Source organism: Scyliorhinus canicula, chromosome 3 (assembly GCF_902713615.1).
Source record: "Scyliorhinus canicula chromosome 3, sScyCan1.1, whole genome shotgun sequence".
In the NCBI taxonomy this organism is placed as follows: Eukaryota; Metazoa; Chordata; class Chondrichthyes; order Carcharhiniformes; family Scyliorhinidae; genus Scyliorhinus; species Scyliorhinus canicula.
In genome coordinates this window covers 111,011,617-111,038,815 of record NC_052148.1, presented here as the reverse complement: position 1 = coordinate 111,038,815, position 27,199 = coordinate 111,011,617, and the positions used below count along the sequence as shown (strand labels likewise).

The window sequence follows — 27,199 nt, the reverse complement described above, 5'->3', positions numbered from 1 at the left end:
GTTCGTCCCAGGGAGAATTGATGGCGGGTTCCGTAGCTGGCACATGGCAGGTTGAGGTTGAGGTTGAGGTCAACGTAGGGGGTTGAGGGACCTGTTTGTAGACAGGAAGTTTGCGAGCCTGGGTGAGCTGGAAGGGAAGTTCGGGCTCCCCCCGGGGGAACACCTTTAGGTGCATGCAGGTAAGGGCATTTGTCAGGCGGCAGGTGGTGGAGTTCCCTCTGTTGCCGCCGCATGGGGTCCAGGACAGGGTGCTCTCGGGGGTGTCGGTTGGAGAGGGGAGGATCTCGGCAACATGCCAAGTGATACAGGAGGTAGTCGAGGCCTCAGTGGAGGAGCTGAAGGGTAAATGGGAGGAGGAGCTGGGTGAGGAGATTGAGGAAGGGACATGGGTGGACGCCCTAGGAAGTGTGAACTCCTCCTCTTCTTGTGCGAGGCTTTGCCTCATACAGTTTAAGGTGCTGCATAGGGCTCACATGACCGGGACAAGGATGAGCCGGTTTTTTGGGAACGAGGACAGGTGTATTAGGTGCTCAGGGAGCCCAGCAAACCATGCCAATATGTTCTGGGTATGCCCAGCGCTGGGGGAATTTTGGAAGGGCGTAGCAAGGACGGTGTTGAGGGTGGTAGGATCCAGGGTCAAACCGGGCTGGGGGCTCGCAATATTTGGGGTTGCAGAGGAGCCGGGAGTGCAGGAGGCGAAAGAGGCCAGCATTCTGGCCTTTGCGTCCCTAGTAGCCCAGCGGAGGATTCTTCTTCAATGGAAGGATGCGAGACCCCCAAGCGTGGAGGCCTGGATCAACGATATGGCGGGGTTTATTAAATTGGAGAGGGTGAAATTTGCCCTCAGGCGGGGGTTCTTCAAGAGATGGCAACCATTCCTAGATCTCCTGGCAGAACGGTAGAAAAAGGCCGGCAGCAGCGGCAACCCGGGGGGGAATATTTTATTTGTTTTGGGCTGATGGGACGTGTATATTTGTTCTTTGTTAATGACGGGCGTTAATTTATTTTTCTTTTTTGTATACATGGGGGGGGGGGGGGTTTGTTCTTTCTTTTCTTGATATTTTTTGTGATTGATATTTTGTGAAAATTTGAATAAAAATTATTTTTTAAAAATAATTTGCTGTCAGTTTCACTGATTAATGACAGAGGATGCCGACAGTTTTACCATCATTACCAGCGCAAAATGCGGCCATAGTAACTAGCTTCCCCTCCATATAGGTGTCTACGTTAATTACCTCAACCACTACATAGGGTAGACTCCCATAGTCTAACCTTTTTCAAAGTAAAGAAGCTTCTCCTGAAATTTATTATTGCATTTCTTATTGACTACCTTGTATTTCCAACCTTTTTGCACATTCAAAATTTACAAGACATAGTAATCATTCGGTTAGGTATTGGTGCTCAAATAATTATAAGAATATTTGGAGGATTTTCTTTCTTTCCAGTTGCAGGTTATTTTTCAAGAATAAATATTTTAATACATGAATATTTTAGGAACATTTTTCTACAAACAAGGAATTTTATTTTTTAATTTTACTCCACTTTTAGCACATTCCTTTTTTTCACGAGTTGATAATCATCCTTCATAAAACCACCTCCCCCCCCACCCCGCCTTATTAATATAAAGCTGTCCTTAATCAAGTCACTTTTACTGTCTTTGTAATTTTGCCCCACTCTACTAAAATAATGTTTAAAAATGGTATATGATGCAACAACCCAAGGTCACTCAAAAGCAGGTTCAAAGAAAACACAGTGTGCACTGTTTGTTCAGGGAACAAGGTCAAACAGCTAGTGAAAGCAGACCATTTAATTGATCACATGAATGTAGTAAAGGAGAAGAAATTGTTCAACAATTTTACATTTTTAAAATAGTAAAAAAAACAGTTTAACATGTTTTCACTGTTTAATGAATCAGCTTGTGAAAAAGGCCAACGTTACTATAGAAATGGCTACTTAGATGCAGGTGAGCAGAAATCATTCAGCTATTAGCCAACTGTCATCATGCTTCAATCACACTAACTGAACATTCAGTTCAATAGCTTTCCTTTCTTGTATCCCCAAAACATATTTGATGTATGGAGCTAACACTTAAGAATCATAAGTAAATGTGATCGTACAAAATATTAGGGAAATGTATTGGTAGGTCTTATGAATGTGTAAGAGAAATGTACAGCTCCACACATACAAATATACAAATTAGGAGGCGTAAGCCACCCAGCCCTCGAGCCTGCTCCGTCATTCAATAAGATCTTGGCTGATCTGATTGTAACCTCAACCCTCCATTCCTGCCTACCCACGATAACCTTTTACCCCCTTGTTAATTAAGAATCTTTCCAGCTCTGCCTTAAAAATATTCAAAGACTAGGCTTCCGAGATTCCAGATTCAAAAACAGCTTCTTCCCTGCTGTTACCAGACTCCTAAATGACCCTCTTATGGACTGACCTGATTAATACTACACTTCTGCATGCTTCACCCGATGCCGGTGTCTATGTATTTACATTGTGGAACTTGTGTTGCCCTATTATGTATTTTCTTTTTATTTTCATGTACTTAATGATCTGTTGAGCGGCTCAATACTTTTCACTGTACCTCGGTACATGTGACAATAATAATAATCTTTATTGTCACAAGTAGTCTTACATTAGCACTGCAATGAGGTTACTGTGAAAAGCCCCTAGTCACCACATTCCGGCACCTGTTCGGGTATATAGAGGGAGAATTCAGAATGTCCAAATTACCTAACAGCATGTCTTATCCACTGTGCTACCGTGCTGCCCCACGATAAAGAAATTCCAATATCCAATATCTTCCACTGCCTTTTGAGAAAGAGAGTTCCAAAGACTCACAAACCTCGGAGTGAAAACATTTCTCCTCATCTCTGTCTTAAATGAGCAACCCCTTGTTCTTAAACAGTGTCCTTAGTTCTAGATTTTCTGACAAGAAGAAGCATCCTCTTCACATACACCCTGTCAATAACCCTGAGGATCTTCAAGGTTTCGATCAAGTTGTCTCTTACTCTTCTAAACTCCCAGTGGATATAAACATAATCTATCCAACCTTTCCTCATTAGACAACCTGCCCATTCCTGATTTAGTCAAACAAGCCTTCTCTGAACTGCTCGGGTTCTTTTCAGGGCTCAGTGGGGGATTGTACACCATGGTCAGTCAGCTTCACACAGTTGCATCAAACTGGTAACTGGTGCCATCTTTAGACACATCTGCACATTCATAAACTACTGGACAGCCAGGCAGAAAGGACACAGAGCTTTGCCACGATTGGCTGGGTTCCACCACATCCAGGGTCTAATAGATTGCACACATGTGGCTATCAAGGTGCCAGCAGGTAATCAGGGAGCTTTCATAAGCAGGAAGGGACTCCACTCAATGAATGGGCAGATGGTCTGTGCACACTGGACATCGATTCTCCAAGTTTGCGACCCTAACACTGGCAGCTTAAATAATACTTACATCTTGGGGCACTCACAGGTACCAAGACTGTTCATGGCTCCTGCCGATTGGATGGACAACTCTCGAGTGACAAGGGCTTTCCAGTCAAGAAGTGGATGACCCCACTTTGTCACCCAAGAACTGAGGCCGAGGAAATAAACAACAGGATCCATCCACAAGGCCGGTGGTGGTGAGGACCATTGGGTTGTTGAAGATATGCTTTAGGTGCCTGGATTAATCCGGGGGGAGCATTGCAGTATCCTCCAGAGTGTGTCTCCCTCATAGTCATTGCATGCTGGGCCATGCACAGCCTGGCTCTGGTAAAAAGGGGGAGGGGTCTCCTTTGCAAGCATTCATTAAATGAGAGCCCAACCCAGAATGCCAGAACCACACAATGCCCTACAGTCATAAGCCTGTGCAGAATCTGTCACCTATTCAAAACGTCTAGCCAACTCAGCCCATTAAATTAAATATTCATGTTACTTCACATAAAGAGAAAAAGAACATACAAATTTGCCATCCCTAACACAAACTTCAATGTAATGAACACAATAATGACACCTGTGACATGCTGCTGTGCTCATGTTGCCTTCAACTTAACTCTGTGGGTGCTGCGTCTTGGTGCCCCTCCATCCTGGCAGGGACATTGGAGGCAGCTTGCTGACTTTGCTGTACTGGTGGCCGTCATAACCTTGGCAGACAGCCTCTGGCCACCGGAGCCTTGGTTGGCTCCGCCTGGGGGGGATGTGTCCAGCCTCATAAGTGGGCATCCGTCAGTTATCACAGCATCATCAGATGCAGCGGCAACTGGCAGAGGGGCGGAGGAGCTGGTAGCCTCATCCAGAGCGTCCCGAGAGGAGCCCACAGAGATGACAGGCAGCTTGTCCACCAACATGAGGTGCGTTTGGACCGCCTTGCTCACCTAGCAGAGAGACAAGATGCCTCATCCATCTATGTAAGAAGTCTTACAACACCAGGTTAAAGTCCAACAGGTTTGTTTCAAACACGAGCTTTCGGAGCACGGCTCCTTCTTCAGGTCTGAAGAAGGAGCCGTGCTCCGAAAGCTCGTGTTTGAAACAAACCTGTTGGACTTTAACCTGGTGTTGTAAGACTTCTTACTGTGCTCACCCCAGTCCAACGCCGGCATCTCCACATCATGTCATCCATCTATCACACTGGAGTAACCTTCTGAGGTCACAGCTGGTGTGTTGGATTGCAGGTCCGAGTGCAACCCTGGAACCACTAATTCTGTTGCTGGTGCTGCCTCTCCAAGAGAGTCACCACTGTGTCAATAGAGGAGGCCACGCACTTGGTGTTACGGATCAATGTAGTATTCATGCTCTGCCGGGCAACAGGGATGTTTGCAGACAACTCCCTCAGTCTCCCCACAACTCTTGGCAGCCTTTAGGGAGCTGCCTCCTCTGTTTTTAACCCCCATCCCTGCTGGGTCACCATTGAACCCAGCACCCGACAGATTCCCACCCGAACACTGTGCTAGCCCAATCACCAGATGAGTTTCACGTTGGATGGGCCTTAATTGGCCAGCTTTAACCTCATCTCGGGTGGGAGCTGGTTTCAGCTTTGTTTCTGGTCGCACCGACTTCGTGTGCATCCTGGGCGTAAAACACAAACTAAAGTGAAAGGATTTATCTCAGCTTTGTCTTGAAAGCTGACTAGGCAAAGCCAGCACTGAATGACAATAATGTGTGATAGTGTCCAAGCAGATCCAAAATGTATGCAGAAATAGAAATGAAAATAAACAGGCTTTTTCTTTTAATTCTGATTTTCTTTTTCAAGTTTGAGGAGATCATCTTTTACTAAATATAAAGATTTTACTTTTATATTTGCACACACAAGGAATTTTATTTTATTTTTATGTCACTAGATTTTAATTTGTTTGCAACGTTTTCAATTTATTCCAGTAGTCTAGTTATGTTAATTAGAATATACACTTAATTAAAAAGGCACTGAAGGGATAGATGAATAGAAAGAACCTAGGGATTGAAATAAATAATTCCATGAAAATGCAAGTGCGGTTCGATAAAAATAAAGATCAATGCCTCTGTGGCCTTCTTTTACAAACCTCTCAGAAGTATAGGAATGGAATTAGAGGGTATTTGAAGAAAAACCTTTTCACCCCAGGGGTGGTGGGAATCTGGAACTCACTGCCTGAAAGGGTGATAGAGGCTGGAACGCTCACAACGTTGAAGAAGCATTTGGATGAGTACTTGAACGCCATGCCACACAAGGTTATAGTTCAAGTATTGTAAATTGGGATTAGAATAGATAGGCGGTTGATGGCCAGCACAGGCACGATGGGCCAAAGGGCCTCTTTTTATGCGGTAAAACTCTATGACTAACTCACAGAAATGGATAATTCTGAATAAGTAATGTACTTGTATTTGCTGAAGGCGTTTGATAAAAGCTCTTCATGTGAGGTTAGTATAAAAGCTCGTGAAATAGTTGGCACATCTTCTCGAAGGTTTGACGGTTGCCTTGGTGACAGAGAGTGGCAAAAATCTGCAAGTGTGCTGCCTGGGAAAAACAAAATAGGGATGTTCCACAAGGAACTGCTCGGAGATCCCTGCTATTAAAAACATTTGTGAATTACATAAAACAGGATGTGCACAACTACTGAGAACTTTTCTGAAGACAGATAATAAGTGAACAAGCTAATGATTACTTTGTCTGACAAATGATAGATGGATTTCTACACGAATAAACGTAGGAATAAACCAGTTCTCAGGCTCAATTATGCTGTGAGGCACTAGAGGCAGAGAGACCAAATTGTAACAGTAAATCTGTCCCAAACTCAAATAACTAGCAGCAAGTGGAATTAGCAGAAGCCTTGGAAGAGCTCTTTTGCCCACCATTTTACCTAAAATATAGGAAGAATGCAGATAAAATTTGTCACAATAACTGTTACCAGTGTAATTAATATTTCTTCTCTGGGAACTTATATTTCTCCAATCCTAATTAAATTTGTATTTTTCAAAATATATTTAATTATTTGCTAGTATGAGAAATAGAATATGAACATGTAACGAGGGATACAATTAAATCTTGATAATTCGGCTTACCTATGATTAAACTTGTGTCCAAAGGAAACCCAATCTTTTTCTATTAAAACCTACATAAAAAGATGAGAAGTTTTTAGAACATTATAATCAGTAACAATGGTGCAAAACAATCAATTTTACCAAATCTCTAGTATGATTGGAGAATCAGAATAACCAGTCAATTTGTAGCAAGAATAAGCTAGCAGTTGTAAAGCATTTGTTAATGAACTCAGGACATTTTAAGCCTTTTCACCCTGGGAGAACTTCTTCACATTCTGCCACGGTATCTATATTTTTTTATTTGTTTATAAATTTAGAGTACCCAATTATCTTCTTCTCAATTTAAGGGGCAATTTAGTGTGGCCAATTCACCTAACTTGCACAGCTTTGGGTTGTGGGGGTGAAACCCATGCAGACAGGGGGAGAATGTGCAAAATCCACATAGACAGTGACCAGGGATTCGAACGTGGTCCTCAGTGCCGTAGGCTGCAGTGCTAACCACTATGCCACATGCCGCCCTCTGCCACGCTATTTATAATGTGCAGATGGGACCTCGATCATTCACAATGGGGCCATTCTGATCATTCACACAGGGATCATTCTGAGCAGCAATGGGACCATCAGAAAGACAGCACCTTCAATTGTATTGCACTCCCTCAGTACAGCATCCTGAAACATCAGCCAATATTATATGCTCAAGTCTCTGCAATGGGGTTTGAACAATCACACTCCTGACTAAGGGGCAAGAGTGATATCAAAGAGCCAAGGCTGATAGCTGAAAGTAGAAAATATATAAGAGAAATCTGAGCCTAATCGAGTAATCCCAATAAATGCACCTATTTATACCTGTTCATCTATTTACACCCTCTTGTCACTCCTGTTAATTTAATTGAGATATTAGGCTGTCTACCTTGCACAGTTTCTGTGGATCGGTTGGATTTCATCAGTCTTCCAACAGGTGGTCTAGTAAAATGAAGAACTTTGCATTTACTGGCAGCATAAATGCTGCACTGTATACAATTTTAAATTTGTAATTCCCCTATTATTTTTTAAAGTATTGTTGGTACTGTATTGTCAGGAATTCTAGCCTGATTGCACTGTTCCATCAGTGTAACTGTTTGAAAAGCCTCAAACTCTACAGCAAGGCAGTCACAGTCCTATGGTCTGCATACAATTATATCTAAAGAGTTTATCCATCAGCATCAATCATCAGGTCATTTATATGAATTACTGAACAATAGTAACTTTCCGATATCAGCCCTGAGTTCACTCTTTATTAGTTGGAGCTTGTGCCCCCTGTTCTAGTGTCGTGTTTCAGGCTGAAATATTGTTTGAGATTTGCCTTTTGTATTCCATTTACTTTAAATGCCTGCACACATCCTTATATCTCAATAAGATCACTTCTCACTTATTTGCTTTCAAGGTTAAAGTGTTGGCATATCTCCAGTCGTCCCCATAACTCGGGCCTCAGGTACGAATATATAAAAGAAATGCTGTAGATGCGGAAGATTTGAAATTAAAAACAAAGGTTGATGACCTTTCATCAGAACAGCTTAAAATATTTCCCAATCTTCCATAACATTAAGTATGCCCGTCCTGATCCACAATATGGAAACACAGTTTATGCAGCTCAGTTATGTAACACTATTAACCTGGATCACCAAAGCCCAAAATTAGTCATCCTTCTGCAACAAGAGGCAGGGGAGAGAATTCTACAGCCAACAAAAACAATCACAAACGTAAATAAAACGATAACACTGATAAAATTGTTAAATAAATGGTAAGAATTAAAAATTGTAATTCTCTGAAGAGTCATACAGACTCAAGGCATTGACTCTGGGCGCGATCTACCAGTCGCATTGCGCCAGAACTGAAAAGGAAAGCAGAAACCAATTTGTTAACCTGAATGAGAAAGGATTTGGGCAAAAAATAGGGATACATTGAAAGAAAAAGAAAAACCTAGGAAGTATATTAATTTTCATCATTTGGATCCTACCCGCCAGAAACAGAGGGAGGTTATTCCACCTTTGTTATTACGCTCTGACATTATTGATCAGGCTTGAGTAGTTTAATTTATGAAGTGAAACCCAATTAGGGGACGACCAGACCCCCAAATAACGGAAATTGGTAATGGAAAGATAAAAAGTTAAACTGAGCTCTTTCACCAAAGGCTCCAGGGGTATGTTTTATGACCACGGGGAGAAAGCCAGTGGTCTTCTGGCTCATCACCTCAAACGGCAAGGAGCCCCACGTGAGATCCCTAGGATACGCAATAAGGGCAGCAATCTTGTTTCCGTCCCTCTCCAGGCCAACGCAGCTTTTAGATCTTATTAATGTGACCTCTATAAGTCAGAATCCCCTCAGGATAAATTGATCATGGCTGACTTCTTGGAGCGGGTCTGCAAATCCCACTGTTGAAGTGGGCAAGAGCTGTGAATTGGATTCCCTATAAAATACTCTCTCTTTTCTAAATTCAATTTATACCCGAGAACATCCCAAATCTCTGGAGCAGCTCTACCACCGACATGCTCGGTTCCGCGATATACAGCAGCAGACCATCAGCGTATAGGGACACACTATGTTCCACGACACCCCCCGCCCCCTTTCACTATCCCCTTCCATAGCCCCGAGCTCCTTAGCGCAATGGCCAAGGGCTCTATAGCCAATGCAAACAACAGGGGAGATAGGGCACCCCCATCTCATTCCCCGGTACAGTGCAAAATACAGCAAGTTCATACTTTTAGTGTGAACACTCGCCATTGGTTCCATATATAACAGCCGCACCCAAGCCACAAACCATGGCCCAATTCCAAATCTCTCCAATACCGCCATCACGTAATCCCACTCTACCCGATCAAACGCCTTCTCTGTGCCCAGTGCCACCACCACCTCAGAATCCTTTCCTTCTATCAGAGACGGGACCACATTCAACAACCTTCTCACATTCGAGAACATCTGGCCTCCCTTCACAAACCTCGTCTGATCCTCCCCAATCATCTTCAGGAGATATCCTTCCAACCTTGACACCAACAGCTTTGCCAATATCTCGGCATCTACATTCAGCAGAGATATGGGCCTGTACAACCCAAACTCCACCGGATCCTTATCCTTCTTTAGCAGCAATGAAATAGAAGCTTGCCCCATCGTTTGACACCCCTACCTATTGCATCCTTAAGCATTCCCACCATCAATGGCACCAACTTGTCCTTAAATGTCTTAGAGAATTGAACCGGGAACCCGTCAGGCCCCAACACTTCACTGCCTGAATCTTCCCAATCGCCTCCTTCATCTCCTGCTGCCCCACCGACACTTCCAATCCTGCTCTATTCTCCTCACCCAGCCTCGGATACTCCAACACAAACAGGAACTCGCATATCCCCTTCCCCTCCCCCGGTGGCTCTGACATACATAGATTGCTATTAAACTCCTTGAATACTTTAGTGATCTGTTCCGGGGCCACCACCAGCTTCCCAAACGTATCCCATACCCAAGCTATTTCCCTTGCCGCAGCACCCCTCCACAGCTGGCCGGCCAACATACGCCCTGCCTTCTCCCTGTACTCGTAGACAGCCCCCCTCACCCTCCTCAACCGGGGCAAACTTTCCTTGTGGATAAGTAATCATTTCCTCCTTGTCCGGCATAGTTTCAAATGAAATCACTTCCCCCCTCACTCCTGCCTTCAGAACCTCCCAAGCCACCGAATGCAAAACCTCCCCATGCAAATAAACCCCACATATTCGTCAGTCACCTTCCCAATCTTGTCACAAAAACTCCGATCTCCTAACAACCCCACATCCATTCTCCACCCCGGCCTCTGAGCCATCCCCTTCTCCAAAGCCACATCCACTCAATGAGGAGCATGGTCTGAAATCACAATCGCGGAGTACACTGACCTCCTAACACCAGCCAATAGCGCCTTCCCCACCATAAAACAAAATTAGCATGAACTCTTGCTTCTGTGTACTCAACATGCCCTTCTCCATTTATCCTCGGCATATCATGTTTGCTTACCATGAATCCCTTCAAGGTTCTGTAAAATGGGTCAAGTAGCAGGCCTGCAATGGAGCAAACCTGTGCAGTTCTGTCCCAACCATCTGAGCAGTGAACCAGTACACTGGCTGCCTCCTCGGCAACTGCCTGAAACAATATGTGACAGTATAGTTATAATAATAATCTTTATTAGTGTCACAAGTAGGCTCACATTAACACTGCATTAACTTACTGTGAAATGTCAAAGACCCCGACACCTGTTCATCAGATTACAAAATTAATCCTGGTTATTTATGCTACAAGTAAGGCAACCACTCACTCCTACAGTCAGTCACACAAATCATGGCAAGGAAGTAATGCCCACTGCCTTCCACGGTTACTGTCACTAACCATAGGGACTGCCAGAATTAACATTTGCACCATACAAATAACAACAATGATCATAGAACAAAGAACATAGAAAAGTACAGCACATGAACAGGCCTTTTGGCCCTGCAAGCATGCTCCGACCTTCACACTTCTGGGGCCCTCTCTTTATTCATCTTGATGGAACCATCAATTCACCAGACACGTGTTTCCGATGTGAATCTAGGCTTTAATCGACTTACTTCAGAGCCAGCCTGTTACCTGTCGATGAACTCATAGTGAACTCAGGCTCACTCTGACACGGGTATTTATACAGCTGCACTAGGGTGAGGAGTCGTGGGCAGAGCCAAGGGTGGAGCCCAGTACAAGTTCCTGAGTGCTCCCAGCGCTACTCCCTCTCGTGGTAGGATAGCGCTACTGCGCTTACAAAGACAGTGTGAATTAACATATATACATCTATATTACATTCACCACATTCACCCCCTGCAAAAAAAAAATCAAGTCCGGCGGGGGTGGTGGTCTAGTCTATAAAGTCAGTCTGTCCGGTGGTCGAATTGTCATCTGAGATCTTCGGAGCACTGGGGTTGCAGCCTCTTGCGGTGGCTGGATGGGTGTAGTGTGCTGGGGTACGATGGGGGACTCCAGGGAGGGTTGTATCCGAGCTTCATAATCTCCTGGTTCGACCGGGGACTGGGGGCTGGCCGGCGCGGGTGCGCGGAACTGGTGGAGCGGGCTCGGGAGCGCCGGGGGCAGCAGCATGGGGTGTAGGGTGAGAGGTCCTTCTGTGGGGGTAGAGGGGGCGCTGGGTCCGGCGGGTGCCAGATCCCGGAGGGATACAGTGTCCTGACTGCCGTCAGGGAACTCGACGAATGCGTACTGGGGGTTGGAGTGGAGCAGGCGCACCTTCTCAGCAAGGGGTACGGTTTTGTGCGCCCTTACGTGTTTCCTCAGGAGTACGGGGCCCGGCGTCCTCAGCCATGCCGGAAGTGAGACCCCCGTGGTAGTGCCCCTGGAAAAAATGAAGAGCCTCTCATGAGGGGTCTGGTTGGTCGCCGTACACAAAATGGACCTAATAGCATTGGAGCGCGTCTGGGAGGACTTCCTGCCGCTGGGAGACTTGGAGCTTTCTAGACCGGAGGGTCAGTAGGACGGTCTTCCAGACCGTCGCGTTCTCCCTTTCCACCTGCCCGTTCCCCCTGGGGTTGTAGCTGGTAGTCCTGCTCGAGGCAATGCCCTTTTCGAGCAGGTACTGACGCAGCTCGTCACTCATGAAGGACGAACCCCGGTCGCTGTGTACGTAGCTGGGGAAACCAAACAGGGTGAAGATGCTATGATACAGATTGAGCCTGTCCGGTGGTCGCGTTGTCCATTGTGATCGGCGGAGCACCGGGGTTGCAGTCTCTTCTGGTGGCTGGATGATCACTGTCGGTTGGGGGACAATGGCAGACTCCGGGGGTGATTCTGTCCGAGCTTCGTACCCGTTCGACTGGGGAGTGGGGGCGCGGTGAGCTTGCGGGTGCGGGCGCGCGGAACATGTGTAGCGAACTGGTAGGCGCGGGGGCGTGGGGCACTGTGAGTTGGGTGGGATGTAGTACCTCGGCGGTGGTACTGGTGGGGTTTGATCCTGCAGGCGCTAGGTCCCGGAGGGATACGGTGTTCTGACGGCCGTCAGGGAACTCTATGAAGGCGTATTGGGGGTTCGAGTGTAGTAGGAGCACTTTTTCCACAAGCGGGTCAGTTTTGTGTGCCCTGACATGCTTCCTGAGGAGCACTGGGCCCGGTGTCTTCAACCATGCCGGGAGCGAAACCCCGGTGGTAGTGCCCCTGGAAAAGATAAAGAGCCGCTCGTGAGGGGTCTGATTGGTGGCGGTACACAAGAGGGACCTAATAGTGTGGAGCGCGTCTCGGAGGACAAATTGCCAATGGGAGATCGGGTGATTCCTGGACCGGAGGGTCAGTAGGACGGTCTTCCAGACCGTCGCATTCTCCCTCTCCACCTGCCCGTTCCCCCTGGGGTTGTTGCTGGTAGTCCTGCTCGAGGCGATGCCCTTGTCGAGCAGGTACTGACGCAGCACGTCGCTCATGAAGGACAAACTCCGGTCGCTGTGTACGTAGCTGGAGAAACCAAACAGGGTGAAGATGCTATGCAGGGCCCTAATGACTGTGTGGGAGGTCATGTCGGGGCACAGGATAATGAATGGGAAACGGGAGAACTCATCTACGATGTTTAAAAAGTAAACGTTCTTGTTAGTTGAGAGGAGTGGCCCTTTGAAATCAATCGCGAGGCGTTCAAAGGGCCTTGAAGCCTTGACCAGATGGGCCCTGTCTGGTCTATAGAAGTGCGGTTTGCACTCCGCACAGATCGGGCAGTCCCTGGTGACAGCTTTTACCTCCTCGTTGGAGAAAGGCAGGTTTCGGGCCCTGATGTAGTGGGTGAGCCGGGTGACCCCCAGGTGGCATAGGTCATTGTGGATGACTTTAGAACATAGAACATAGAACGATACAGCGCAGTACAGGCCCTTCGGCCCTCGATGTTGCACCGACATGGAAAAAAAAAACTAAAGGCCATCTAACCTACACTATGCCCTTATCATCCATATGCTTATCCAATAAATTTTTAAATGCCCTCAATGTTGGCGAGTTCACTACTGTTGCAGGTAGGGCATTCCACGGCCTCACCACTCTTTGCGTAAAAAACCCACCTCTGACCTCTGTCCTATATCTATTACCCCTCAATTTAAGGCTATGTCCCCTCGTGCTAGCCACCTCCATCCGCGGGAGAAGGCTCTCGCTGTCCACCCTATCTAACCCTCTGATCATTTTGTATGCCTCTATTAAGTCACCTTCTTCTCTCTAACGAAAACAACCTCAAGTCCATTAGCCTTTCCTCATAAGATTTTCCCTCCATACCAGGCAACATCCTGGTAAATCTCCTCTGCACCCGTTCCAAAGCTTCCACGTCCTTCCTATAATGAGGCGACCAGAACTGTACGCAATACTCCAAATGCGGCCGTACCAGTGTTTGGTACAGCTGCATCATGACCTCATGGCTCCGGAACTCAATCCCTCTACCAATAAAGGCCAACACACCATAGGCCTTCTTCACAACCCTATCAACCTGGGTGGCAACTTTCAGGGATCTATGTACATGGACACCGAGATCCCTCTGCTCATCCACACTACCAAGAATTTTACCATTAGCCAAATATTCCGCATTCCTGTTATTCTTTCCAAAGTGAATCACCACTTTTAATCGGTTGATCTGCGCGCTGGCGCATGTCCTGCGGGATAGGGCATCCGGAGGCTCGTTCAGCTTCCCGGGTCGATATTTGATATCGTAATTGTAGGTGGAGAGTTCGATCCTCCACCTCAGAATTTTATTGTTTTTTATTTTGCCCCTTTGCGAGTTGTCGAACATGAAGGCAACCGATCTTTGGTCGGTGACGAGGGTGAACCTCCTACCTACGAGGTAGTGCCTCCAGTGACGGATAGCCTCCACAATGGCTTGTGCTTCTTTCTCGACTGAGGAGTGTCGGAGTTCTGAAGCGGAGAGGGTACGGGAGAAAAATGCAACTGGTCTCCCTGTCTGATTTAAAGTGGCTGCTAGAGCTACCTCTGAGGCGTCGCTCTCTACCTGAAATGGGGTGGATTTATCCACAGCCCGCATGGCCGCTTTGGCGATGTCCTCCTTGATGCCGTCGAAGGCCTGGCGTGCCTCGGCTGACAGGGGAAATCGTGTGGTCCTAAAGAGTGGGCGGGCTTTGTCCGCATATTGAGGGACCCACTGGGCATAGTAGGAAAAAAATCCCAAGCACCGTTTGAGGGCCTTGGGACAATGAGGGGGAGGGAGTTCTAAGAGGGGGCGCATACGGTCCGGGTCGGGGCCCTGGACTCCGTTTTCCACGACATAGCCGAGGATGGCTAGTCTAGATGTGCGGAAAACGCATTTCTCCTTGTTATACGTGAGGTTCAGTTTCTGTGCCGTCTGGAGAAAACGGTGGAGGTTGGCATCGTGGTCCTGCTGGTCATAGCCACAGATGGTGACATATTCCAAGTACGGAAACGTGGCCCGCAGCCCGTACTGGTCCACCATTCGGTCCATTGCTCATTGGAACACCGAGACCCCATTAGTGACGCCGAAAGGGACCCGGAGGAAATGAAAGAGGCGGCCATCGGCCTCGAATGCCGTGTAGTGGCGGTCCTCCGGGCGGATTGGGAGCTGGTGGTACGCAGACTTCAGATCCACCGTGGAAAAGAGCCGGTACTGGGCGATCTGGTTTACCATGTCTGCAATCTTGCGGAGGGGATACGCGTCGAGGAGCGTAAATCTATTTATAGTCTGACTGTAGTCGACCACCAAACGGTCTTAACGACCACCACCTGAGCTCTCCAGGGACTATTGCAGGCCTCTATAACCCCCTCACTGATTAGCCTTCGGACCTCTGCTCTGACAAGGGCAGCACGGTAGCATTGTGGATAGCACAATCGCTTCACAGCTCCAGGGTCCCAGGTTCAATTCCGGCTTGGGTCACTGTCTGTGTGGAGTCTGCACATCCTCCCCGTGTGTGCGTGGGTTTCCTCCGGGTGCTCCGGTTTCCTCCCACAGTCCAAAGATGTGCAGGTTAGGTGGATTGGCCATGATAAATTGCCCTTAGTGTTGGGTGGGGTTACTGGGTTATGGGGATAGGGTGGAGGTGTTGACCTTGGGTAGGATGCTCTTTCCAATAGCCGGTGCAGACTCGATGGGCTGAATGACCTCCTTCTGCACTGTAAATTCTATGTAAATGCTATATCCTGCAGGCTATACCACCTGCTACGAGTGGCTACGGGTTTACAGTCCTTAGTGAGATTGACAGTGTTCATTGCTCATCTTCAATTGTCCATGAGAAGGCAGTGGTGAGAAACAGCATAGTGTGCAGCTTAGAGGTGGTGATGTTCCCATGTGCTTGTTGCCCTTGTCTTTCTAGGTAGGAGTGGTCCTGAGTTGAGTTGTGCTGTCAAAGGAGCTTGACAAGTCACTGCCATCTTGTATGCTGTGCACATTGCTGCACTGTGCATTAGCGGTGGAAGGAGTGAATGATTATCAACTGGGCTGCTTTGTCCTGAAACATGTTTAATTTCTTGAGTGCTGTTGGAGCTGCATTTATCTGTACTACTGCAGACTATTTCATCACATTCCAGATTTGTACCTTGAAGATGAGGAACCTTTTTGAGAAGTCAGGAGGTGAGCAACTGGCCACTGAATTCCTAGCTTTTGACCTGATTTTGCAGCCAAAGTATTCATGTGGCTGGTCCAGTTAAATTTCTGGTCAGGGCAACAGATTTTGTTACCTAAAGGGAATTTGTGGACCAGATCGATTTTTATGACAATCAATGATACTTCCATGGTCACCATTGCTGAGATTGGTTTATCCAGATGTATTGGCTGAATTTGCTTCAGTGGCTGTGAGACCCAGAACATTAGCCTGGGCCTCTGGAACTAACGCAGTGATATTACCACTATCTCTCCCATGTTTGGTCAGTAACTTGGGAAGACGTTATGTTGAAGAAAACCTGAGTCTAAGAGCTCTTCGAAAAGACTTTTCAAAATTTGTATGGATATTGCCTTGTGCTTTTAGTGTCAATTCCTGGAATAGCCGCAATGCAAGGAGAAGAAAAAAACAAAACGTAAAAATTAAGAACTAGAAACAATATCATTAAAGCAACTTTAGGTAAGTTAACTTACTTTTGCAATAAATATACCGGCATCCATGATGGCTTTGATGTGTTTCAACCAGCCTGAACTCTCCAAACCCCACAGGAAGTCACTCATTGCAGGTGATCGAAGCTCACAGACTGAAAAACAAATCTCAGTAATATTATACAAATGTTACATTCTGAACAGTGCCAGATCTGCATACCAGCAAACATAGGGCCTTTTGTTCTATAGAACAATTTCAAACAAAAGTATATCGTGCATCATGTGCAGCTATCCAGTGTTGAGAACAGCAACAGCAACTACATTGGACGAGGAAAAAGGAATAGCTTGTTTCTCTTGATATGGGTTTTCACATCTGATCTTCCACTGGAAACCACATTAATTATGCAGAGGCAACCTGCCTGCTGAATCACGTGGTGGGGCGGGCACCCATGGTCACCTCATGGGATCGAAGTTCCTGGCACCCGAACACACATTATTCTTTACAGCCTAGTTGTGTGGTCAGAAATTTCAAAGATTGCACCAAGAAATGAGAAGAGTGCGCCACAGTTTAGCCATGGCTGGAGGCTTTTACTAGAGGTGTCCACCAGCATCAGAAGGTTATTTTTCCCAGGGATGGATCCAGGAGGTCCACCAACCTCTTCTCGCCGCCTGAGAGGCAGTCGTAGCAGAGGTCAGCTCTGCAGACAAATGCCAGAGAAGTACCATCCAGTGTAGGAAGAGGATGAATGATCTCATCCACACTGTCAGGTAGGTCATCCTTCAGCTCACTACAAACTCTCACTCCCAGACTGGCATTATGCACTCAAAGGCGTCACATAGCTCAGGGATCCCGCACAATATTAACAGGTGAGATATCAGCACCGCAAGCCTATTCATAGCATCTCATCTATCATCCTGCACAAACAGCATCTTCAGCCCTCACTGGGGAGCTCAGCATACATCAGGCATGTGTGCATCCCAACTTCTGCTCTATCCCTGCTCATCACATCAGGGGCTGCAGCCATAGAGCTTTCAAAGCCGCGTATGTGCAATCAATTCACCCTGTACTCTTGAGAAGCCAGAGATTTCCTCAAAACCTAGCAGCCTGGCTAGCTTCATCCAGTGTGAACTTTACATTGTGATAATCCTTACTGCAAAGGACAAGCTGTCACCTCCTAGATGCATTTGTGAGTTGAGGACTGAGAGGTGCTGCATTGGTCCCCTCTGGATCCCTGGAATGAACTGCTGGCAAAAAAATGGTGCCCTTCAGGGGCACTGACAGAGGATTTTCTCCCAGTCCATGCGGTGTTAGCTTCTCCCAAAGAATGTGGCAGCTATGCGCCACCACATCACTTGCAAACATAGACATGAGGGGCATTGTCTTTGCTCATGTCCAGATAGGAATGAGAATTACATTGAATGCAGGTTTTGTTACTCAATCTTCCTTTTCCCTGTGGACAGATAGATCCAATAGATTAGAGAGTAAGGGGTAACTACAGTACCCTCCCAATTATAACATGAAAGCCACAGTCATGCCCTCGAGCTGTGTCTGCGCAGATTGCATTTCCCTGATCCAACGTTCCAGCCAATGCGCAACTTCACAAATCTAGGTGACCAAGGTGCCATTCCAGCTTCTTGACATCTTAATCCCAGAGAGTTTGGAAGAAGCTTGAGCACATCCAGAATATGTTCAATCTTACCGAATGCACTCCTGCTGTTTCTGATGTGGTATACTGATTATGCCTAACCTGCACTTTGGGAATGGCTGGATGCCCTTTGGCCTGTTAACCATGCCAATTGCAGAATGCACCTTTGAGGCTTTCATGATCATCTTGCAGACATCCAGCAGCCACGCTCCCATCTTGGCTGGCTGCATCTTCCATTCTCACATTCCTCTCTGTTAATGCACAAACTGATTAACTTCACTGTAAACCCAATGGCTCCCGCAGTCTCATGTTAAAGCATTTCACCTGTTGGATGGTTCCAATTGCACCTTCTCAATAAACCTTTATGATCAGCTCAGACTCCATTTCTATGTTGAGTGAATGTGGGATCACTGAGTCCAGCTGTGGGCCTCTCCCACAATGCCTCAGCTTCCATTATTTGCAGCTTCTTTTCCAGTTCCCATTTCAAACCGCGTCATAACTTTGGTTCTTCCCGCCATATAGAACGGCACTTCATGCCAAAGATTTTCAGCCAGGCGTTCCACACCGTATCACTGCCGGGCAGCCTCTAATTCACCCGCACCATAATCACCTCAGTGCTGCAATCATCAAGGTACTATTTTTAAAAGGCTCCTCCGGCGCAAGCCAGGCACACTTCATAGGTCGTCGGGACGTGATGGCTGCCAAGAAATTCTCCTCCCAAGTTTTTGGATGCCCGTTTGTAGAGGCTGATTGCTGAGGCCAACGTGGTGCCCTGTACCAACACTCAGGATGAAAACCAATCAGCAAGGTCATCTACCAAGTATGGGAGGGAGTGGCAGCGGCTGAGAGTGCCAATGCCCTCCAGAAGAGGACAGCCCTCAAGTGTTGAAAGAGGATGAACATTGCATCCTGAGCTCTCATCGGGGACAGGGGCAATGTCCCAAGCTTCATTCCAAGACCATGCGCTCAACTTGGTTTACGGACCTTAACACACAGCCAAGAATTAGGAAGGCTCTCCTTGGGCAGTGTGCCACTGCCAACTCTCGAAGGGATGTATTTGCTTGCCCAGTCGGCCAATGGCAGTCACTGATTTTGGAAGACAGTGTGCCAAGGATTGTGTGCTCAGCAACAATCAGTGGCACTCACACACATAAGTGGTGCTTGAGTGAGCACAATTACATGATTAGTTAAGACTCTAGGTATGTCAATTGAGTTACAGTAAACAATTTCAGCTGCAACAGGGTAACGATCATTGGCATGTCTTTCCATTAGCCTTGTCCTCGTCAACATCCTGTTCTAGAACCACCCCATCCCCCCCCCCCCAGCCTTCCCCAAGGTTTGAGTAGAAATGTCAGCCTGTGAGGACTGTCCACCCACCCACCCACTGCACTGCCCCAGCCTTCCCTTTGCTCTCTGATGCCCTCCCCAAGAAGACAGTAGCCCAGTGGATGGCAATCTCTAGAATGCGGCTTTTCAGACTTGGCAATCTCTCCTGAATCAACCCACAATCTCCCCACGGGCAAGCACCAAATCTCTCCTTGTTTGGCCTTCAGCGCCCTGGCATATTCTATTCATTCATGGGATCTGGCCATCGCTGGCTGGGCCAGCATTTAGAACATAGAACAATACAGCACAGAACAGGCCCTTCGGCCCTCGATGTTGTGCCGAGCAATGATCACCCTACTCAAACCCACGTATCCACCCTATACCCGTAACCCAACAACCCCCCCCCCCCCGCCTTAACCTTACTTATTAGGACACTATGGGCAATTTAGCATGGCCAATCCACCTAACCCGCACATCTTTGGACTGTGGGAGGAAACCGGAGCACCCGGAGGAAACTCACGCACACACGGGGAGGACGTGCAGACTCCACACAGACAATGACCCAGCCGGGAACCAAACCTGGGACCCTGGAGCTGTGAAGCATTTATGCTAACCACCATGCTACCGTGCTGCCCTGAATCCCCACAGGAGTACCAGATGGGATTTATTACCCATCCCTAATTGCCCTCCGACTCAATTGCTGGACCAGTCATTTCCGAGGGAATTTTAAGAGTCAACCACATTGCTATGGATCTGGAGTCACACTTAAAGCAAACCAGGTAATGACAGCAGATTTCCTTCCCGAAAGGGCATTGGTGAATGAAACAGGTTTTTACAGCAATCAACATGATTTTAGGATCAGCATTAGACATTTGCCATGGTGGGATTTGAACCTGGGTCCCAGATCATTGCCCTGGGTCTCTAGATTACTAGTCCAGTATGCAACTGCCTTCCTCCCAGTTCCTCCGACTAGGCCCCAAGTACCCTGAAGTCTTCCCCTTGGTACCTTCCGGTACTCTTTCCATGTCACCAAGCCTGCTCACTCGAGTCAAAAGCTGGCCACCCCAGTTAGAGCCTGTTCGCCCCCTAGTCTGGTCACCAGCAGTCAAAGCTGGTACTCCTGTGGGGATTCAGAATGCTGAAAAAGGATCAGGCTGACTCGAAACATTAACTCTCTTTCTCTACCCACAGTTGCTGCCAGGCCTGCTGAGTTATTCCAGCATTTTTTGTTTTCATTTCAGATGTCCATAGAATTTACAGTGCAGAAGGAGGCCAATCGGCCCATCGAGTCTGCACCGGCTCTTGGAAAGAGCACCCTACCCAAGGTCAACACCTCCACCCTATCCCCATAACCCAGTAACCCCACCCAACACTAAGGGCAATTTTGGACACTAAGGGCAATTTATCATGGCCAATCCACCTAACCTGCACATCTTTGGACTGTGGGAGGAAACCGGAGCACCCGGAGGAAACCCACGCACACACGGGGAGGATGTTCAGACTCCGCACAGACAGTGACCCAAGCCGGAATCGAACCTGGGACCCTGGAGCTGTGAAGCAATTGTGCTATCCACAATGCTACCGTGCTGCCCAATATTCAGTATCTGCAGTAATTTGTTTTTATTTTACTGCCTGAAAGCGTGATAGACACATATTAAATATTAAAAGACATTGGTTAAATTCTTGAAGGGAGAAAATATATCGGGCTGTGGAGAAAGAGCAGGGGAGTACAATTGTTTGGAGAGACTCTCCAAAACAGCTGGAGCAGGCACAATGGGCCGACTGTCACCTCTGTGTTGTATCATTCTATGATTCAATTTTCGCAAAATCAGTTTTTGAAAAATAATGTTAATCCACAAATAACAACTTGTCTCATTAAATGATCAATCACATACTTATAAAAAGCAACGTTTGCAGATTATTAAATAGAACTGTTATATGCAAAGATCAAAAATATTTTATATAAGTTTTATTTACATATAATTGGATATTTTACTTGCATATCCCAATAAGATTTCATTATCTCTTTCTATTAAAACCTAAGAGTAAGAGAAAGAAACAACAGTCAAAATGTGATGCCATGTTTTGTTTTCCAATGGCTTCAACAAGCTCTCATGCACAAGATGGAACACAAGGTCAAACCAATTCTGCACTGCAACATACAAAAGCATTTCCTACTGCACTGGTATCAACTGTTCATTTTACATAGAAACTATCCTTCTGACACTGAAGATTACCAAATTGGTTTGTAAGCTCATTAGAAGTTGGCTTGAAGTTGCTGAATCTCAAATAATGTTTCAGAGGTTACAGGAAGAGAAGACTTTCATCCTATTATTGTTCGTTGAGTCCTGAAGTAAAATTTCAGCTCTCAATGGAAAAGGGTCAACAGAAACTTCCACTTTCCTAGTCCTCATATCTAATGGCCCAGATCTTCCAGTCTCCAGATGGCCAGAAACAGGACATAACCCGGAAAATGTGCTGTGGGACCCCTCAAAAGTCCCAAAGTAAGGATTCCATAAGAATTGCCCAGGAAGTTTCAACTTCCAACGGGCAATTCGCCTGCTTCCCAAACCCTCCGAAACATTCTCCAACTCTGGATTAGACACACAGAATTCAGAGGGTTTTAACGTACTCCTCTGGATAGTTACCCAGGAAATACTAGGCTGATAAATCCATGTCTAACTCCTGTACAACTATCCCGAGCTTCATTCCCGAGCTTCTGACTTCACCATACAACACCCTCGACCCTCCAACACCCCCAGCCCTCCAAGTCCGCCACCCATAGCCCCCCTTGACCACAGCACATCCGACTGCCTATTTGGTCCTCCAATTCCTCCCCACGCCTCTCAGACTCATAACTCGGTCCCCAGCCCTCCGACTATCTCCAACCCCCCTGGACCCTCACTGCCCCGCCACCCCCACCTGACTTGACCCGACCTCACCACTCTATCCAGCCTACCCACTCTGCCATCCTGTCACCTTTCCCACCTTGCCACTCGATCCTGCTAGCATCTTACCCACTCTACCCATTTACCTCACACACTCATTCACCAACATGCTGAAAAGCTATTTAAAATGTTCCAAAGCTCCAAAGCTTTTTAGTGTGTTCCTGAACAAAGATTTGCCAAAATATGGCAGCTAGTGCGGTAAAAAAGGGATGTGGCTTGGCTCCCCCGACAATCCTGCACTACGAGGAAGGACCCCGAGAACGGGTACTCTCTGCATTTCTGAAGAGGCCTGGCTTGCAAGGCCTCGTCAGAAATGCCAAGCTCCACCTTAGTGGACAAATAAAAGAACAGAGTGGCAACCCAATGGTGATTGTTACTCCTCAGAAGATTGCACCCAATGTATCATTCAAAGTAACAAAGCTACTATAAAGTTAATCATAACATGTACACTCACAAAATAAATTGTAAATATTCCAATATAGCAAAAACAATGCAGCAGCCAGAGGAAGTCTGCAAGAAATCTATTTTTTACATCCACCATTGTTCACAGACAGTGTGCAGGGTCAGGATATTTTTCCATTTTACTTTTTCTTTTAATGTTTTTATTTGGGTTTTTCATTTTATACAATACAGAGATGAAGGTGAACATACAAAGGAGCTATATATACATTGGTTACAATTCATATTTTTTTACAAGTGCCCAGCTTTGACTTGGCCTCCTAATCCCAACTCCGCCTCTCTCCCAGGCCCCCCTCCCCTTCTTGTTATCTAGTGCGTTGTCTTTGTTCGTTGGTTCATCAAACCAGAACCTATTGGGGTAACGTAGTGCTATGAATGTTGCTTCGTGTTAAGTTACTCGTGTGGGGTATGGCTTGGTTCTGTGCCTCTTTGTTCCCTCCCTCCCTCATTCTCCTCCCCACAACTGCCCCTCTTTCCATTTGTGTCTGTTGTTCTTCTGTGGATCCCCCTCCCCCCTCCCTCTCGCTTATTGGCTGTTGACTATAAACAGGTCTTGAACAGGTTAGTGAATGGCCTCCACACCTTGTGAAAGCCATCTTCCGAACCCCAGATGGTGAATTTGATTTTCTCCATTTGGAGAAATTCTGACAGGTCAGACAGCCAGTCCGCAGTTTCGGGTGGTGCTTCCAATCGCCAGCCGAGCAGGATTCTCCGGCGGGCGATTAGGGAGGCAAAGGCAAAGGTGTCGGTACTCCTCGCCATAAAGAGTTCTGGCTGTTCTGATACCCCAAAGACTGACACTCTTTTTTTTTTAAACAGACAATTTTATTGAGGTATTTTTGGCATTGTAAACAGTAACAATATGCATTAGTGTGCAGATACCAATTACAAAAAACATAGTGCAAATAACAGTACCACTCTCGCAAATAGACCCGCCTATTCTTCCCCCCTACTCTACACTATTCTACCCCCCACCCTGCTGACGATTAGTTCCCCGCGAAGAAGTCGATGAATGGTTGCCACCTCTGGGCGAACCCTGATAGTGATCCCCGTAAGGCAAACTTGATTTTTTTTCCAAGCCGAGAAAGCTTGCCATGTCCGACAGCCATAATTCAGTCTTTGGGTGCTTTGAGTCCCTCCAGGCCAACAGTATTCGTCACCGGGCTATCAGGGAAGCAAAGGCCACAACGTCGGCCTCTATCCCCTCCTGTACTCCCGGGTCTTCCGACACCCCAAAAATCGCCACCTCTGGACTCATCGCCACCCTTGTTTCCAGTACCCGGGATATGACGTCCGCAAATCCCTGCCAGTATCCCCTGAGTTTTGGACACGTCCAGAACATGTGGACATGGTTCGCTGGTCCTCCCCCACATCTAGCACACTTGCCCTCCAGCCCAAAGAATTTGCTCATCCGGGCCACCGTCATGTGGGCCCGGTAAACCACCTTGAACTGAATCAGACTGAGCCTGGCACATGTTGCGGTTCCATTTACCCTCCTCAGAGCGTCTGCCCATACGCCTTCCTCCATCTCCCCACCAAGTTCCTCCTCCCACTTAAGTTTCAGTTCCTCAGTCCCTGTGTCCTCCGCTCCCATAAGCTCCTTATAAATATCTGAGACTCTCCCCTCTCCTACCTCACCCCTGGAAATTACCCTGTCCTGGATCCCCCTTGGTGGAAGGCGTGGAAAGGACGGGACCTGTCTACGTACGAAATCCCGCACCTGCAAGTACCGAAAGTCATTCCCCCTTGCCAGCCCAAACTTCTCCCCCAGCCCCCTCATGTTCGCGAAGCTCCCTTCCAGGAAAAGTCGCCCATCCTTACCACCCCCGCCCTCCGCCACGCTCGAAACCCGCCATCCATCTTCCCCGGGACAAATCGGTGGTTGTCACATATTGGGGACCAGACTGACGCTCCCACCTCCCCTGCATGCCTCCTCCATTGGCCCCAAATCCGCAAAGCCTCCACCACTACAGGGCTGGTGGAGTACCTGGCCGGCGAGAACGGCAGGGGAGCTGTGACCAGGGATGCCAAGCTGGTGCCCCTGCACGAAGCAGCCTCCACCCGCTCCGACCCCGTACCCACCATCCATTTCCTTATCATGGCTATGTTAGCCGCCCAGTAGTAGTTGCTGAGGTTCGGCAACGCCACCCCCCCTCGCTACGGCTCCGTTCCAGCATCCCCCTCTTTACCCGCAGGGACTTCCCCACCCAAACAAATCCCAGGATGATTTTATTGATTCTTTTAAAGGACCGCGGAATGAAAATAGGGAGACACTGAAAAATAAACAGGAATCTCGGGAGGATCGTCATATTCACCGTCTGTACTCTCCCCGCTAGTGACAGCGGGAGTGCATCCCACCTCTGAAACCCGCTCCTCATTTGCTCCACCAGCCTGGACAAGTTCAACCTATGCATCTTACCCCAGTCGTGCACCACTTGTATCCCTAGATACCTAAAACTTTCCCCAACCAGCCTAAATGGTAGCTCCCTCAGCCTATTCTCCTGACCCCTCGCCTGCACCACAAACATCTTGTTTTTGCCATGTTCAACTTGTAGCCCGAAAACGGCCAAACTCCCCTAGGATTTCCATAATCCCGTCCATCCCTGCCGCTGGATCTGACACATACAAAAGCAGGTTGTCCGCGCAGAGCGAGACCTTGTGTTCTATCCCCCCCCGGCCATTCCCTTCCATCCCCTTGCCGCTCTCAGAACAATTGCCAGCGGTTCTATGGCCAACGCAAACAGCAGTGGAGAGAGGGGGCATCCCTGCCTTGTCCCCCGGTGTAGTCTAAAATACTCAGATGTCGTCCTGTTCGTCCTTACACTAGCCTCCGGGGCCTGATATAGCAGTTTAACCCAGTCCACAAAGCCCTCTCCAAACCCAAACCGTACCAACACCTCCCATAAATAGTCCCACTCCACCTGGTCAAAAGACCTTTCAGCATCCATTGCCACCACTACCTCCACCTCTCTGCCCTCCGAGGGCATCATAATCACATTGAGTCGCCTTCTTAGATTGGCTACCAGCTGCCTATCCTTAACAAACCCAATTTGGTCCTCCACAATCACGTCCGGTACGCAGTCTTCGATTCTGGACGCCAGGATCTTGGCCAGCAGTTTAGCGTCTACATTAATTAGGGAGATTGGCCTATAGGACCGACAGACCTCCGGATCCTTATCCCGTTTGAATATCAGCGAGATGGTGGCTTGCGACATCGTCGGGGGTAACACCCCATTGTCCCTTGCCTCGTTAAACACCCCAACCAGCAGCGGCCCCAGTATACCCGCAAACTTTTTGTAGAACTCCACTGGATACCCATCCGTCCCCGGGGCTTTACCCGACTGCATGGCCTTCAGGCCCCCCATTACTTCTTCAGCTCTAATCGGGGCCCCCAGCTCCTCTACCATTCCCCTGCCCACCTTTGGGAAGGTCAGCCCATCCAAGAAGCGCCTCATCCCCTCCGGTCCCGTGGGGGGTTCCGAGGCATACAGCTTACTGTAAAAGTCCCTGAATACCCTGTTCAGTCCTGCCGGGTCTCCCACCCAGTTCCCTGCTCCGTCCACTACCGTCCCTATCTCCCTGGCCGCCTCCCTCTTCCTAAGTTGCTGCGCAAGCATTCTGCTGGCTTTCTCCCCATACTCATACACCGCGCCCCTGGCCTTTCTGAGTTGCTCTACGGCCTTCCCAGTGGATAGCGCTCCCAGCTCCGCCTGCAGTCTCCGTCGTTCCCTAAGTAGCTCTGCCCTCGGAAGTCTGCATATTCGCTATCCGTCCGAGTCATCTCCTGCACCAGTCTGTCCATCTCTGCCCTATCCGTTCTGTCCCTATGGGCTCGGATTGAGATCAGTTCCCCTCTCACCACCACCTTCAGCGCCTCCCAGAGCACCGCTGCTGAGACTTCCCCTGTATCGTTGACCTGCAGGTAGTCCTGCCAGCATTTCCCCACTCTCTCACACACCCTCTTCTCTGCCAACAATCCCAACTCTAACCTCCATTGTGGGCGCTGATAACTTTCTTTGCAGACCAGCAAGTCGACCCGATGTGGAGCCTGGTCCGAAATAGTGATCGCCGAGTATTCAGTATCCCTCACCCCCTCCAAAAAGTCCCTACTCATAATAAAGAAGTCAATACGAGAATAAACCTTGTGAACATGTGAATAGAACGAGAACTCCTTCCCCGTCGGCCGGCTGATTCTCCAGGGGCTACCCCCCCCATTTGTTCCATGAACCCTCTCAGTTCTCTTGCCATTGCCGGGACCCTGCCCGTTCTGGAGCACGA

General features: G+C 47.8%; 1 protein-coding gene across 3 annotated transcripts in view; it reads right to left on the bottom strand.

Moving 5' to 3' along the window:
• The window catches only part of mtmr7b (myotubularin related protein 7b), a 126,109-nt gene that overhangs the window by 33,174 nt on the left and 65,736 nt on the right, over positions 1 to 27,199 (bottom strand). For all 3 annotated transcript variants that reach the window (XM_038791102.1, XM_038791104.1, XM_038791103.1), the window contains exons 8-10: positions 16,588 to 16,697; positions 10,518 to 10,643; positions 6,528 to 6,577 (exon numbers count right to left, since the gene is read on the bottom strand). In XM_038791102.1, coding sequence (XP_038647030.1) covers positions 6,528 to 6,577; positions 10,518 to 10,643; positions 16,588 to 16,697 — 286 coding nt within the window. The remainder of the gene's footprint in view (positions 1 to 6,527; positions 6,578 to 10,517; positions 10,644 to 16,587; positions 16,698 to 27,199) is intronic.